At 48.3% G+C, this 17,010-nt stretch overlaps 1 protein-coding gene across 5 annotated transcripts in view; it reads left to right on the top strand.

Annotated features, from left to right (window-relative positions):
- Positions 1-17,010, top strand: part of GPM6B (glycoprotein M6B) — a 154,402-nt gene that overhangs the window by 103,448 nt on the left and 33,944 nt on the right. Inside the window, exon 1 of one of the 5 annotated variants that reach the window (XM_039233944.1) lies at positions 9,543-9,832. The exons of 1 other annotated variant lie outside the window; for it this stretch is intronic. In XM_039233944.1, the coding sequence (XP_039089875.1) occupies positions 9,772-9,832 (61 nt within the window). In that variant the 5' untranslated portion in view covers positions 9,543-9,771. Of the gene's footprint in view, positions 1-9,542; positions 9,833-17,010 lie in introns of those variants that run through there. 3 more of the 5 variants (XM_039233947.1, XM_039233943.1, XM_039233945.1) reach the window with 3 other exon arrangements.

Raw genomic sequence — 17,010 nt, 5'->3', positions numbered from 1 at the left:
GCCCCGGGTGCCCCCCGCACAGTCCCTTTGCACCTCCCTGTCCCCGCCGCCTCTTGTAAAATGGAATTCCTTCAATCTTGGACGATCCTTTTCTCTTCCCTCCGTTTGCTGCTCCCTGACTCCCACTCCGGACGGGAAGTGTTCCGACCCCCACCCACAGCTGCCCCCGCCTGTCCTGGGGTCTCCAGCACCAGCCACTTTGGGACCCGCTTCCTTACTGCGTTTCCCCTTAATCTGCCTGCGCTTGTCTTCGCTTCTCCGGCTGGCATCCCGGACCTCCAGTGCGCCTGTTAGCCGGTTTCCGTTCTGATCTTCGTGTTGACGCTCGTAAGGAAATTGGAATTTTCCATGGCAGCGGCCTTTGCCAAGCCTGCCCCTTCTGGCCACCTCGACTGCGGACCACTTCTTCCTGCCCGAGATCTCCGACCTCCCCTGCGTCTTTTGAGAGGAGTGCTCCCACCAGCCCCAGCCCCCACCCCGTATTGTTAGGTCCCCGGGGGCTCTCTCGCTCTGGACCATCTCCCAGTTATATCCCCCAGAAAAAAAAATGTTGAAGCCCTAAGTTCCGGAACCTTCAAGTATGCCGCCATTTGGAAATCGGGTCTTGGTAGATGTCATCATGTTAAAATGAGGCCGTACTCGATGAGGGTGGGCCCTAGTCCGATAGGACTGGTGCCCTTACAAGAAGAGACACAGACACACGTGGAGGCCACGTGAGAGAGCGTGGCCCTCCTGACTCTTTGATCTTGGGCTTCCAGCCTCCCGGGACTGTGAGGGAATCATTCCCGTTGTCGAAAGCCCCCCACGTTGAGGCACTTGGTCATGGCAGCCGCAGGAAATGAATAGAGACCCTGACCTCCCCGCGCGTTCCCTTCTGCACTCACCGTCCTTTGAGGGATCCAAGCAGAGTCTCCGGGTCAACCCTGAGGCCCCCCCCCCCCGCTGTGATGCCCACTTTCTCATTTCTGCCTCACCTGTTCCCTGGTCCAGCCTGGCCGCCCTGACCCCCTCCTAGTCGTCGCTCAGACAGCCTTCTGTAGAATTTTCCTGAAGTGGCTCTGGTTGGTCACCATCACTGTTGGCTGCATGTCCCCTGGGGCGATTTTAAAGCTCTAGGCCCACCGCACACCTCCAGTCAGATCAGGGTCTGGGGGTGGGGCCACGGACGGGTATTTTCAGAGTTCCCACGTGGTTCTGATAGGAAGCCCCTGGCCCACCGGATGTCACAACAGCCCAAGGAAACGGTAGGGAAGAAAGAATAGACTTAAGGCAGTGGCTCTCAAGTGGGGCTGACTGCCCACCGGGAGATACTTGGCAGCGTCTGGAGACATCTGTGGTTGGCAGGGTCGGGGTGGAGCTTACTGGCATCTGGTGCATAGAGACCAGAGATGCTGCCTACTGACCTGCGGTACACAGGGCGCCTCCCCCCCCCCCCCCACCAGCAAGGAATTACCCAGCCCCAGACGGCCCTGGTGCTGACCTTCGGCACCACTGATGGAAGACAGAGCGCTGCCCTTGACTTGGGGCAGACAGATCAGTCCATACCCTCCCGACACCGTAGCACCGCCCTCCTACCCACCCCCCCAGCCCCTGTGTCACAGCCGTCGCGCCACACCTGTCCCTGTCTCGTGAAGCCTCAGCCTGCGCCGGCCAAACCGGCTCTCGGGCTCGCCTTGACAAAATGGTGTTTGCTGGAATTTTTGCCAGAAGAGAGAGGTTCTCCAACCCTCCGGTTGCGTTTGCCAAACTCCCCAGTCGCTTCTACGGAGGACCCTGCGCGTCCTTACACAGGTGACGGGATTGGGCTCACAGGGGCTCCTGTGGCTCCCTGTCGTCCCCGGTGTCAGCAGGTTTGTGGCAGTGGCCCACCTGGGAACTGCCTCCAGCATGAAAGAGAAGCACGGCCTCCATCCGCGGAGCTTTGCAAAGAGATTTTGGTATGAGTCATCCGATGTGATTTGTCATTGTAGCTCTTGGCTTTCTGGAGAGTCATGTCCTGTAAAGGAAAGGATAACAAACGTAGAGGAGGGGCTGAGGAAATCAGCAAAGAGAATAAGAATAAGAAATCAAAAGGCATTAAAACCCCACACTGGATGTGAAATGAGAACTTTCATTCTGGTAAAGGGACACAGAAGCTTTGCCAAATTGATAAGGCTTTGGGAAGGTCCAATTATGGAAAAGATCCAATTCTAAACAATCGTATTCTAAATTTCTGGCTGTCCATTTCTAATTGCCATGGTGTTTAACTTATGCTACCTTTTGAACACAGCACAGAAGTATTATTTTGAATATTATCACTTCTTTGTGTCAAACGTATCTTGGGGCGCCTGGGTGGTTCAGTCAGTTCCGTGTCCGACTCTCGATTTTGGCTCAGGTCACAATCTCACGATCTCGAGTCCTGTGTCAGGCTCTGCTCTGAGCATGAAGCCTGCTTGGGATTCATTCTCTCTCTCTCCGTTTCACCCCTCCCCTTCTCCCCAGCTCACACTCGCTCTCTCTAAAATTAAAAAAAATTTTTTTTTTTTAATGTATCTCTTCTGGGGAACCTGGGTGGCTCAGTTGGCTGAGTGTCTGACTCTTGATTTCAGTTCAGGTCATGAACCCAGGATCATGAGACCAAGCTTCGTGTCGGGCTCCGTGTTGAGCATGGAGCCCGCTTAAGATTCTCTCTCTGTCCCTCTGTCTCTCTCCCCCACTTGTGTTCTTTCTCTCTTAAACAATAAAAAAAATATATATATATCTTTTCTGCTTGAAACGTAAGATTTAAGAATTTTTGCAGTACTGGTAATTCTTTCCCCTCCAAACCTCAGATGTTTGCTTCTAGGACACATCTTTCATTTTATCCTCAGGAATAATGTGAAAATAAGAGTCGCTGAACAAAACTTTCTTTAAAAACACGGCTTATGTAAAATTGACGCAAGCACACGAGAATGTGAAGTGAGGCTGTCTTTGATTCTGGGGTTTCCACTCCGGGGACCGATCTCCTCTGCGCGGCCCAGCAAGGATTACGCCTGGGCACGTGAAGGCCTTCTGGGCCCCGGAAACTGCGTGGGAAGAATAGGACTTGGGGAAACTCAGTGGCTGTGGGCTGCTTGCCTTGGCCAGAGTTGGCCAGCGGGATGTCTTCCACCAGTGCAGCCTTAGTGAGAAGCAGGAGCTTGGGGGATCAGGAGGACACGCTGGCTCACTAGAAGGGAAAGATGGAGGGCGCGTCCATCACCGGGAGAGGAGGGATGGTCTGTAAAGAAACCCGTCAGTGACCAGACTGGAAAAAGAGGTAAATGCAAAGGAAATGAAGGAGGCTCTGCCTTGGGTACTGAGAGGCTGGACTTTGAGGGGAAAAAACCGTGGGTTGAAATGTAAAAATTTCAGAGGAATTCGTAGTTGGAATAAATATGGAAACCTCCCTCTTGGTGATTGAGTGACTCCCCAGCGAGGAGTCATTCTGAAGAGAAGAAACCTGTAATAGGGTTTGAGCAAAGTGGAAGGAGTAGGGATTTGACACCTTTGATTTGATAGCCTTGCGACCAGGATAAGGACGTGTAAGTGGATTGTTGTGCGTTCTCGTGCATCCTTCCCATTCCTGATGAGTTCCCAGTTGACTGAACAGTCATGGCCATGTGACATGGAGCAGGGACTCGATGTCTGGCACGCGGTAGGTGCTTAATGAACCTTGGCTGAATGAATGAAGGAGTGAATGAACGCACGAGCCAGTCAGCTGACCGGGATGGTGTCCGCAGTGGCCCGTACAAGATTCTCTCGCCGCCATCTTGTCACATTCAACTCTTCCATGAGTTACTTGGATCACGGCCATATGAGACACGTAAGGCACACTTAGTAGGAGACTGAATTTGTGGTTTATTAGGAGACAAATATTTGGTCGTCATTTCTGGCACAGAGCTTCCAAAACCCTTGGGATTTCCTGTAATGGAGAGCCATAAAGGTGCCTTTTTTATGTGAATGAGGTGACTTGTGGAAGCTAAGGTTGGGGGCTGGTCACCAGGGGAGCCAACCAAGTGAGGAGAGGGTTAGAACTTTCACTTGCGGCCTCGCCGTGTATCCCCCCCCCCCCCCCCCCCGGCCCAGCTCTGGCCACTAATGAAATCGTGGTGCCTCTGTAACAAAGCCTCCAGAAAAACCCAGAAGGCCCGGGTTCAGAGAGCTTCTGGGTTGGCGAGCACTTGGAAATTTGGGGACAGTCACATGCCTGGCAAGGGCTCAGTAGCTGTGTGCTTTCCCCGTACGTTGTCCTGTGCATATTTTCAGCTAGCTCTTAATTCCTATCCCTTAATATCATTTATAATAACCCTGTAATCTAATAGGTACAATGTTGTTCTGCATTCTATAAGCCGGTCTAGGAAATGAGTTGAACCCAAGAAGGAAAGGGGGTCGTTGGAACCTCTGATCTATAGCCGGTCAGTCAGAAGCACAGGTGAAAACCCGGACTTGGAATTGGCATCTGAGTTGGCCAGGGGCGGCAGTCTCGCCGGCCTGAGCCCTTGACCTGTGGGACCTGATGCTATGCCCTGGGTAGATAGTGTCAGAAACGAGTTGAATCATAGGACGTCCTATTGGTGTCGGAGAGCTGCTTGCTGGTGTGGGAACCCCACACGTACACGCACGCTGCAGAACTGACGGCCAGTCATTAGTCACAAAATAAACCTGGGAAGATATTAATGGAACGGATCACAGATGAAAAATCAAAATTATCTTGACAAGTTGGAATTTGGCCCAAGACAGAGAGGAAGAGGCATGAAGCCCTAGGTAGGGGATGCATGTTTTGCCTGGACCCTGGGAATGTCATATTCTGAGAGTAATTGTGGAGGAGCCCAAGATACCTTGCTCTGACCCCATCCATCATCCAAAACTCTTCTCCAGGAAGTTCCAGTGACTACTTGGTGGTCAAGGATACTTTTGCCTGTCCGCCGTCCCCCTCTTTGCTCCTTCCACGGTGTCTGATGACCCCTGATGCTAACGTTATGCGTCGTTTGGCTTTGTTCCCCGGCTTTTCTGATTTTTCCTCCTTAGCCTCTTACCCTCCCTTTAAAGTTTTCCCTGTCCCTTTATTTTTAAGAGACTGTGTCCCTTAAATTCTGATCTCCGTATGTCTGGTCTCTGTCCTTGATTACGTCTGGCCGCTTGTTCACCATTTGTTTACGGGCCGAGGGCCTCCTGCGTGCCGGGGACCGTTCTAGGAGCTGGTGGTACAGCAGAGAACAAAACACAGCAGTCGCAGTCCGTGAGGCGCTCCTGTTCCAGGGGGAAGAGAAACAGTCTGCGAGGAAATGGCCTGGATGGGTCGGTGCTGGGTCATGAAAATCTAACGCAGCTTAAGGGGACTGGGCACGTCAAGGCTACTATCACAAGAAAGTCAGGAACGGTCCCCAAGAAGGTGGCATTTGAGCAGAGCTGTGGCCTTGTATTCCCAAGGTCCCCCCTTTACACCAGAGACCCCCAGACCGCAGTCTCTGGTCAGCCCTTCTCCTTTGGAGCCACGTTCCCAGACAGCTCCCACGGGGTGTCCCCACACCCCCCAAACCGTGGGTGCTCGTCTCCTGCGCCCAGCGTCTTCCTCCTCCTCTTTGGGTCCCCATTTTGATCCCTCCCACGATCGTCTCTTTGCTCATCCATGCTCCTTGGCATCCTTCTTTTCCATCCCCAGGCGCTAAGTATCCAGTGAGACGTCCTCAGGGTCCTTCCTTCCTCCCCAGGCCATAGTTCGGACCCTCACGATCTCTCGCTTGGACTATTTCAGGAGATTCCTAGTTAGTGTGCCGGCCTCACCCTGCCCCTCTGTCCTTTACATCACCGACCCCATGACCTTTGTAAAGCACGGATGACATCTGTTTTCAGGCCTTCCCTCCTCACCCGCTGCCTCCAGGACTAACCAGGTATTGTGTTCAGCCTCCCTGATCCCCAGCCACCTCGCTTCCTCTCCCTCCCGCCACTCAACCATCCCCAGCACACACGCCCTGTGCTCTGGACCCTCGGTCAGAAAAATCCGCTCCCCGCCACATTGACCATCCCGCTTTCCTTCTTGTGTGCTTTCTAGTTTTTCCTGGGATGCCCTCCCCTCCCTGTTCTACCTTCCCCTTCTCTCCCTTCCCTGCTCTCATCCACCCTGCCCTGCCCTTTCCCATTCTCCTTCCCTTTTCCACCTTTCCCTGCCCTTCCCTACCTGGCAGTCCCCAACCAAAGGGCTCAACTCTGCGAAGCTTTCCCCAAATTCTCTTTCCCGCCTCTCACCTTCCGTGTTGTGATCCTAGGGTGCTTGCAGCCGCTGGGATTGCCCAGTTAGGAAGGCTCTCTGTGGCCCCTTCGTCTGCAGGTTACCTGGGGACCCGCACGGTCTCTCGTTAAGTCTATGCTTTACGTAGAGGCTAGCACGTGGAAGGTTACTCCGTGCGTGTTTACTGAACCGGCCAGAACTCTACACAAGTCTTGGATATATTGAACCACGAGGGGCTACTGTTCTTAGTCCACATTAGCAATTATACATGGTTTGGTCTCACCCATCCATTTCGGGTCAGTGATTGTTATTTTTTATTTTGGCTTTCGGAAGTCTCCTTGCCTCCAGTCAGACCGACTTAACTCATGGCGCTCAAGGAGTTGTTTTCAGTTTTATGAGACATTTCCCAGCCTACTCATTCTACATAATCCAGTTATTGTGGCCAAAAATGGTTGCGTGCCTCAGAAGTGTTATAAATGTATATTCTTCTTTTTTGCTGTTAATATTTTTTTTATCTCGCGTTTTCCGATTCAAATGGTTTTTCACAGACATCAGTGAGATTTTGAGTCTTCGTCTGAAGTTACAAAGGTAACTTGTAGAATTGTCCTACGTTCCCAGCCTAACGAAAAGGAAGCGGTGACATTGTGAATAAGGCAGAAATGGTGAATTTCTCTTTTGCATGTAGTTTTTCAAGGTGAAAGTAGATCGAGGTGTCAGCTGGAGAATTTGTGACTCTTTGGTCCAATGGTTTTGTTTTCTAGGACTATGATACAGAACCAGAGTTGTACTTAAATTTAAAAAGCCTTCCGTATTTGATGTAGAACGTTTTCCGTAATCTGCCTTCCCACTTTAACAACATTTGAGAATAATATTCTTTTTTTTTTTTTTAATGTTTGTTTATGTTTGAGAGAGAGAGCATGCACGAGCAGGGGAGGGCAGAGAGAGAGAGGGAGACACAGAATCTGAAGCAGGCTCCAGGCTCTGAGCTGTCAGCGCAGAGCCCAACACAGGGCTCGAACCCACAAACTGTTGAGGTCATGACCTGAGCCAAAGTCAGACACTCAACTGGCTGAGCCACCCAGGCACCCCAATATTCTTTTTTTTTTTTAAATGTTTTTTTTTTTAATGTTTTATTTATTTCTAGGAGACAGAGAGAGAGACAGCGTGAGCAGCGGAGGGTCAGAGAGAGAGGGAGTGACAGACTGAAACAGGCTCCAGGCTCTGAGCTGGCAGTCAGCACAGAGCCCGACGCGGGGCTCGAACCCACGAACCGCGAGATCATGACCTAAGTGAAAGTCGGACGCTTAACCGACTAAGCCACCCAGGCGCCCCAGGCACCCCAGTATTCTTAAGTAATAGCCTAAAAAGTATTCTATTCTGCCAGTTCTCTAACTGAATGGTTTTGCTACATATTTTTTAAATAAAACCAATAACAGAGCTAATCACGATTGTCCCCTTTGGTGCCGAATTGAATTTTGTTTCGGTTTTCGTTCTCAAACTGCTGCAGGAAAACAGGGCTGTCACAAAGTGACAAGTGCCATCATTGGGTCTGAGTGCCCATAAGTAGTCTCTGCAAAAATACACTAGACCGCCCTGTTCGGACATATCGTCAGGTGTTCCTGTGGAGGCAGTTACATCACAAATGAATCCCTTTTTGAAGGTCTGAAATTGTAGGCTGCCACGCTTCTCAATTCTCTCGCCATGAGACAATAAAATTGTCTGGGGCCGTAATCTAAAGGCCTTGTTGATTGTGGGTGTGGACTTCGAGGAGGATGGTTAACGTGAAAAGTGAGAAGTAAAATTAAAAGAAAATGTTGGAACAGGCTAAACTGGTTTTTCACCGTCTTTTCTGGCTTACTAGGGGCCAAGGATATTGAATGTAGAAGGCTTTGGGGATTATCTAAAACTCAGGCATTGAAAGATCAGGTTGTTGGAGGATTTTGATTCAGGGTCTTACACATTTTTTTCTTAAGTGTTGAGCGACAAAGCGTCAAACCTGGGAAGAGATTTTTTTAGGAGACCCTGGGAAGAGATTTTTTTAGGAGACCGTGGTCTTTAACTTGTTTTTAAGTTGGCTTCTAAGGTGGGTGCTGAACCCAACAAACTGGTAGTAGGCTCTTCTCTGTCAGGGAGCCCGTCACCCCGTGGCTTTCAACATTCATCCCTGTAGTTGACTTGAGTTTCTATAAATATCTTTAATAGAGACGGTGAAGGTAAGTGGGTCAATCAAATGCTTAAATCATGGTATAGAAACCAGTGATACTTGGAAACATACAGCTCCTGAGCATGATAAAGGCTTTCATATGCTTGGATGGGCTGAGATCTGTGGTCCCATAGCATCTGGGTACACGGGAAGGCTTGTGAAACCGGCAGTCGGTCATTATTGGTACAATAATAGCCTTGATGCTGAACACTGAGAATGCTCTTGAAAACACCCTTTTGACATTGAGGGATAGGTTCTAATGAATAACGCTCTATATACAAATAATCATGCCCAGTAAGAAAACCCATTGCATTTCCATTTTCATTCCAGGTGGCCACCACGATGTCAGTTAGATATGCTTGTAGCACGTGAGGCTTTTAAATATGGAGGGAAAGCTTTTTATGAATTGGGCTCGAGCTAAAGTTTCTCTTACTGCCTTGTGTGTGAGTTATAGACAGGGAATGGATTAGATATAGACCGATATAGACAGACAGATACAGACAGGGAATGGGTTAGAATTCTAATGCCAAGTCGCATACAGCTATGGTCAAATCTACGTTTTGGGTTTTCTTCCCTCCTATGTACTTTTCTCTTCTCTTTAATATAGATGCTATAATATATATAATACAGGATTGTATTATATACTACTATTATTATATATATTTAAAATCTAGCAAGCTAGCTAGAGGCTATGTGAAAGACAAATCGTAAAGAAGGCAAATAAAATAGAGACCATGGGCTAGTCCTCTGACTATAGTCTGCCAGGGTCCGGGCAAATGAACTTCACTCAAACTGTGATGCCCCCTAATGGGGTCCAGCCCCCGGGAAGGACTTTGCCGTGGAAGGCGTGCATTCTCCCAAGAGAACACATGTCGGGACCAGCTGAGTCACATGGTGGGAGGGGGCTCACTCTCCCTTCTCCTCCGCATCCCGTCCTCTGATGTCACAAATCTGTTCTTCCCTGGGAGAGCTGATTAGCATTCAGCAGGCGCAGGCGGCCGGAGCCGGCGGCTGGGGGGGCGCGGCTCTCCTCCCCGGCACCCCCCCCCCCCGAGCCGCAGTGGGACGGGGGCGCTGGATGGCCGCGTTATAACTGGGATCCTCGCTGACGTGTGGCCGCCTGCTCCTTGGCAGCTGTCTCTTTGCACCAGTAGGCAGGGGGAAACTGCCGCTGACGAGTCTTTTGCATCTTGCAAGGGACTGTAATCTACTGTAGTGAAGAACAGAACCTCTCAATCACGCGGTGTAAATAAGAGACGGAGGGGAGTCCAAGAGAAAAGGAAGAGGAGGGGAAAAGTGCGTGTCGGGGGAGCGGGGAAAAGCATTTTTGGTGGATGGTATGAAGCCAGCCATGGAAACTGCAGCCGAGGAAAATACTGAACAAAGCCAAGAGAGAAAAGGTACCCAGCGCTCTGACAATAGCCTGTTTCAAGCTTTTCACTGGGGGTGCTTTAAAGGGGGTAGCCCGGTTTTGTGTCTCTTGTAAAATACTACTGAAACAATCCCCGTGGCATGGTCTTGCTTTGGGGTGGGTTTTTTTTTTTTTCTTTTTCCCGCAGGCTGATGTTAAATTAATAGAGCAGCCTTTCCTCAGCCCCTTCGTGTTCCAGATCTTCCTACCCAATGTGGGATTTCCCAAAAGGATGTCCGCAGTTTGTCACCCTGGGTAGCTGGATCGCGGTAGTGCGGGGACGTGAAATGCCTTGTTTGCTGATGCCGAGCAGGAACCGGAGGGGCACACGGACTAAATGTGCTTCGGTTCCGCTGATGCCATAGTGATTTTGGACATTTTCTGATGTTCTTATTGAATATGATTGCTCTTTCCCTGTATCAGGCCCTGACTGTGACACGTAATAACCCCTTAGAGTTGGAGCTTCAGAGAGGAGACGTCAGCTCTGTCGCCCAGTGCTGGTGGAAAGGGGTGCAGGGTGCCCTGCTCTTTATGACTTGGAGATTTGAAGGAGGGAAACTGGTAAAGGTCCTGTCCCTTAAGGGGAATCCTGTCACCATGTTGACCCAGGGAATGGCTTTGCGAGAGAAACCAGAGTTTTGCGGTAAGAAAACGGCAGAAAACAGAAGCTAAAATTAATCTGTCTTCTGCCGGATGAAAACTGGTGTCAAGCGTGACACCCCCGTGGGATCCGCTCTGCCACCGTTAAATTACAATGCGGTGAGGTGCGCTCGCCTGTCCCCCTCAGCCACACGTACAGGCTGTCCTAAAGGATATCCCATTCTCCACCTGCGGTGGCTCGCGTGTCCCAAGCCATCGTGCTCAGGTTATTTTCCCGTGGCCCTGGGGTCTGCACACATTCCCTGAGCAGTAGCGACTTTCCAGGGTGAGAGCGCAACTCTGTCTTACTTACGAATATGTAGGTTGAACGGCCTCAGATTGCTGACCGTCAACCATTTTACGCCTACAAACATGACAATTTCATGCCTAACGGCAGGCTTGGGTACAGGCTGCCTGTTTTTATATGGGATTTCTTCTGTACACGGGACCTGAATAATGTTGTATCCTAAACAGAGCCATTTCTTTTTTTTTTGAATTAAATATCAGTGTATGAGAAAATAGACACACCATGAAATTTGCCCTTGTAACTGTTTTTAAGCATGTCACTCATTAGGTACCTAGCGTTTTGATTTTAAAATTGGTAGTTTAATTCAGTCCCTGCATGAAGCCTGCTTCCCCTCAGCGACAAAACCAAACCAACACCGTACCTTTTCTTGTATATATTTTTAATGTATAGGATGACCAAACAGCAGTCAGAGAAGCTCCTGGGAGTGTTTGTGAAGCTGAGGAACGGAGATAAAAGTAAAGATTCATTTCCGTGATGAGTGGAGATGAAGTTCAGGGGCCATAAATAACGTAATAGCGATGTTGTGAGGAAGCCTCTCAGAGTCTATAGCAACGCTTTCCTAAAATAGACGGCTTCATTTAGTGCACGCTTTTTATTAATACTGTGTTTGCCGTATTAAGAAATCAGAGTAACCGTTGAGAAGCCGTTAATAAAACCATCACGGACTCCGCCAAAACATCCCTTTCTTTTCTCTCTCCAAACGCAAGCGAGGGGCATACGCCCGATCTAAAATCCTCACTGCACGGCTGTGTCTCTCTTCCTCATCTAGTCTTAAGGGACTGCTATTACTTTACATCAATTAAATACTATTTAATACCAAACCTACAGGCTGCACTACATCTTTTGACTGTCTGTTTGGGAAAAGCTGGTAGTTAGCTATGGTTTCAGAGACAAAATTAGAAGCGAAAGAGAATTCCTGGAGGAACTCTAAAAATCGCCAAAATTGACAGACACTGGCTGTTGACATAGTTCACAAATGCCAGGTGAACACGAGGTCTTATCGCACGGATAGTTACGGGCTCGAGTAAGAATACGGGCCAGGGTGTGTGTGTGCCCTGCGCCCGCAAGGGTTGTGATCGCTCTCTGACCCGCCATAAATGCTGATTTGCAGGATGGCTCATCTACTAATCTTCGTTGAGACAAGCAAGTTCATATGCCAGCTGCACCCAAGTCACAACCCACACAAGTTTCACCTTTGTCATTTCCCAGCTTGCTCACCCATTGTCATTCTGAGGGCACACGCGTGCACGCGCGCACACACAGAGACATGAAGTGACAGTCAGAAATGTTTCTGCCGCTTGTCACTCCCGTATTCCTTCAGATTTAATTTGAAATTTATAAGATAAATGTTGACTTCCTGGAAATGTACATTTAAAATCCTGAGATAATTGGAGAATGCGTTATATAATTCTGGAGCTGGCAGATCTGTGTGTGTGTGTGTGTGTGTGTTTCATTTAAGCCTTGCAGCAAGGGATTTAATTTACGAAATTTAATCCTATACATTTGTCACTCCCCACAGAGTCTTTCATGCATGTCTATTTTCCCCTTCTCCATTCCCTCTTTCCTGTTTCTTTTCAGTAGTTAGTGCTAGGGACCATACCTGCCTCTTAACTCGGGGTATTCTTGTCCACTGGCTAGTACCCCGTAGCTTGGGCATTCTAGCCTGGGAGAATTATTTGGATTATTATTAAGACTATAAATTAAACCTAGCTTTGTACATTGACTTCAACTTTTTTAGTTGGCCTCACTTCCTTCGGCAAGACAAAGGGAGCTGTGTCTTGAAATCAGAATGACTGTGTTCCTATTTTAAACAAAAATAATCTAAATCCTTAAGGGGAAAAAAACCCATACGTGTTTTTGAAATCACCTCCTCGCTTTTGCCACAGACCACTGCAGGGAGGTCAAAATTCCCAAGAGGTATTGAGTGATCTCCAGAAATTTTTCAGGAAAGCAAGCTGGTCTTGTCAGATGGACGTAAGAAACGCCAGATTACAAATAACCGTTTTTACGTCGGAAGCATTAAATGAAATCAAAGTTTGAGGATTGAGTAAACCAATTCGTGAAATAGAGTAAGTGGAAGAAATGAGTAAGACAGAGGAACCCGGATCATGGGCCTCCATAATGAAGACCTGGAGGGGCTACATTTCTATTTATTTCTGTGGAGTATTACTTGATAGCAATTCATTTGTGAAGACCAGTGCATCTGGAATTTCTGGGAGCCCTCAGTCAAGGGGTAGGAAAACAATGGAATCCATTGCCGTTTTGTGCGGAAAAAAATCTGTGATGCAAATTGTTTTATTACATGTAGGAAACTGGAGTCCACTGAAACAGTTACAGCCGGACTACTTAAGTGCCGGGAATCACGGCTGAAATAATGAGGAGAGTTCCACGTCTCAGACCACAGAGGAAGAAAAAAAGACAGTGAATCGGAAATGATGCGTAATTAGAAATAAATTCTAGGACGTAAGCAAAGTGAGAAATGAATTTGAGTTGTTGACTCGTTCAGATAATGAACACCTCCATTTAAATTTTTTGATCACATAGTTATAATATCTTACGTGTCTAGGTTTTTTGTTTTAAACGGGTACGCTTCGGGCCCTCTGACCTTTTGTTTAGGAAGAACAGCACTCTTACAGAATATGTGTGAGCTGAAGTCCCCGAGGGACGCATTTAACACGTTATGCTCTTCCTGATGATCTATAAATGATGAGCGTTTGAGATTTTTCTTGACATTTTCTAACTTGAGTATATGACTGTAGTGCAGAGAAAGTTGTAGATGCAGTTTTTCCCCTTTAAGAATCTGCCAAGGAGGACATTTGAAGAGAGGGTGTCTGGGGAATAGGCTGTAGAAAAAGCACGGCCTGCCAGATGGTGCTGGATGTATGTGGTAGGTATGATACAGCTTGCTTTTACTTTATTTATTTTTTTTAGACAGTTTAAGGATGGAAACGATCTCAGTTGAGCCATTTGGTGCATCTCCTACTTTTAGGTTATTGTTTCCATCAGCAGATTTTTTTCAAGACTTGGCCTTGCTATTTCATTAGACAAAGAATTCTGACCCACTTCTGGAAACCCCAGATTTGCCTTCCTTGAAATTGAGTGGAAATCTTGCGTTCAGGTTGTCATGTTACGAATTGCCTTTTCCTGTTACTTGAAACTACAAGTCGATTTAGAGTAAGTAAGCTTATTAACATGACTCGTTAGCCTTGATGTACCTGCGAACGCGGGAAGGAGCCAGCGAGTGTCCCCATGAAGGAAATGCCCCCTCACCGGCACTGGTGATGAGAATGAAGCCTACAGCCCCGTGAGATGGTTGGCCGGGAAGAGCGGTGGCCGTGGCACGGGGGAAGAAGGCGACACACACTGGCTTGTAGGAAAGGGAGGCTCCAGTCTCTGCTTCACAAATGGACCTGGTGGCCCATTCATCTGTTGATTTAGTCACTTAACCATATCCTCCTTTGAAACCTTATTCTTCTTCTGCCTTCCCAGCTCAAGTCATAGGAGTAGAAGGGTGCTAACTCATCTCAGGGACCATCATGTGTCCTAGGGTCTTGGTTTTCACCGTAAATTAGCCGACTGGTGGCAGATTCATTAGCAGACAGCAGTACCAGAGAGGAGAATTTTCATCCTTAGCCAGCCCAGTGATGCTTCTTTTCAAAAAAAAAAAAAAGTAAAAAGAGAAAATAAAGTCATTACGGAGGCTGATCTGATTAATTCCATTAACTTCTTGCTGCATTCAAGCCTCACTGGCTATGTTCCATATCCAGGGTCAGCACCCTTCGTCAATAAAGGGCCAGAGAGTAAATACTTTAGGTGTTTTAGGCCATGCAGTCTCTTTTGTAGCTGCTCAGATCTACCACTGTAGCATGAAACAGTCATGGATAGTGAACCGATAAATGTGGCTGTGTTCCAATAAAACTTTATTTACAAAAACAGGTGGCTATCGTTTGCTGACCTCTGCTATATTTCATAGTGTTGTTGTAGCTTTCCTTGAATATTTTAAATACCTAAAAATGAAGGGTGATAGATACAGCTTTTAAAGACCTTGCCTAGTGACAGTGGTCTTTCTAGGAAGCTCAGTCTTCGTCACTTCGTTGCCTCCAGTGATAGTTTTGTAGGTGCTAAAAAGATACCAGTCTGCAGTTCAGTTATTCAGCCTTGTGGCATAAATCAGTCATGTTATCGAAGTACATGAAAAAAAAAGAAAAGAGCACAAGGTGTTGTTTTGTTTTCCTTTCCTCAAGTCCCCGTTGTTTGGTTCATACCCACCTTTGGGGACAGCCACCCACAGTTGGGACTGTCTCCATCAGCCACAACTGCTCCCTTCAGCCCCAGCTACACATTGTGTCTCCAATGTCAGTCTTTTTCTGTACTTCTTCGACAACCTAGAGTCATCTCCTGCCCATCTCGATCTTCTTCTGTCTAAGGAGAACGCTTGCAGCCTCCACCCCCCACCCCCCACGCTCCCATAGGGCATAAGCTGGGATCTCCCTGGCTGAGTGGCTACATTTTCCCCACTCTTGCCACTTGCCCGACATCGACAGTGAGGTAATAGACCATTCAGGCAGAGGCTTCTCCTTGCAATCCTGTGACCCCCTTCCGAGGCACGGGATGCTGTCCTTTTAAGCAAAAATGCATACCGTGCTCTTTACTAGTTTTATTTATTTATTTATTATTTATTTACTTATTATTGAGCCTTTAAGTTGGGCTCAAACATACAAAGAAGACATGATTTTCTTTTCTTTCATATCTGAAGATTGACTGTTGCAGAAAGGCCTTCCCAGAAGTATTGGAAAAGAACCATCCACTTACTGATCCTGTCTCCACATCTGCTGGAGCGGTAGTATTTTTATGCTGAGTCCAACATGTCTGGCGTGGCCGCCATGTTTTGCTCAGGAAGCGCATCAGCTCTGGGCGTTCCATGGTGTCGTATTGTCCTTGCCCAGCAGCCTGTGCCCGATTGCCTGAAGGTCTAGAGGATGGATGTGTCCTGTGCAGAGATTCAGGGACTCGCATGGCCCGGCTTGGGTGAGGTCAGTGTGGTGGGGGACCTGGAGGTCCATTTCTTGGTCCACAGGGTCCCAAGGTGCTCCCTCGCCTTCAGCCAAATACACACTCCTGTGTGGACACCTCCTGGAGTGTTGGGCGTGAGAGAGAGATTTTTTTAGAGGAAGACGAAACATTTTCAGATCAAAAGTGATCGAACTACTTGGGATCCTCTTGCTTGAGGTCAATGTGAAGGGCTCACAGACACTTAACCTCCTTCTGGTTCTTTCCACTGGGTTTCTTTGCTCTTAGAACGTAGCACAACCCACATCCGAGAGAGAATCTCCTGAGCAGTAAAGCAAAACTCTAAACCCAGGGAAAGGGGAGAGGTAAGTCCTTTTCAGAGCTCTGAAATTACATCAGGAGCTTGAGACCTGAGACAGGTCTTTAGGAGGCCCGAAGCACGGCTCGCCTCCCTGCAGACTTCAGAAAACCCCTTGTTGAGCTCACCAGTACCTTGGCAAGAGTAGAAACTTGTAGCACATGCACGGGCCACAGCAGCAGGATAATCTGGCGGTTTCACAGGTGTGCCCTCTCTAGTCTGATGGCCCAGGTTCATAGCCAGGCTCCTCCGCCCCTGACTGCATGGTCATGGGCATGCAACTTCCCTTCTTCTTGCCCGTGGTTTCTCCACTTGTAAAGATAGAGTAGTCAAGAGTACCGATTTCACAGGATGGCTGTGGCACGTATGAGACCTTGGATTATTGAGGTAGCAGGTGCGGCGTGCGTTGCACGATGGCTGGCGCATCACGAGAACCCGCCCACGTGAATTGCCCTCACTGTTATTGACAACACAGCGGCACAGTTTCATCGTGCAGTTCTGATCTCACCCTAGCACCGCTTTGCCCCTAAAATGTCTTTGAAAAGACAGTTTTGCTTTACCTGGAAGCCACCTGTCTTTAAATTTTTCTTAATGCATGTTTGTTATTGAGGAAGAGAGAGCGTAAGCAGGGGACGGACGGAGAGAGAGGGAGACAGAGGTTCCAAAGTGGTCTCTGCACTGACCATAGAAAGCCCTCTGTGGGGCTCGAACTCCCCAACCGGGAGATCATAATCTGAGCTGCAGTCGGATACTCAACCGACTGAGCCACCCAGGCGCCCCCAAAGAGGCTTTCTTTAAAACACGGCCTAGAAAAGCCTCTACTTCCCAGCCGGAAAGAACCTTGAGAGTTTTC

The sequence above is a fragment of the Hyaena hyaena genome, unplaced genomic scaffold, assembly GCF_003009895.1.
Source record: "Hyaena hyaena isolate Hyena2069 unplaced genomic scaffold, ASM300989v1 scaffold_80, whole genome shotgun sequence".
NCBI lineage: Eukaryota > Metazoa > Chordata > Mammalia > Carnivora > Hyaenidae > Hyaena > Hyaena hyaena.
This window is presented reverse-complemented; position numbering and strand designations above follow the sequence as displayed.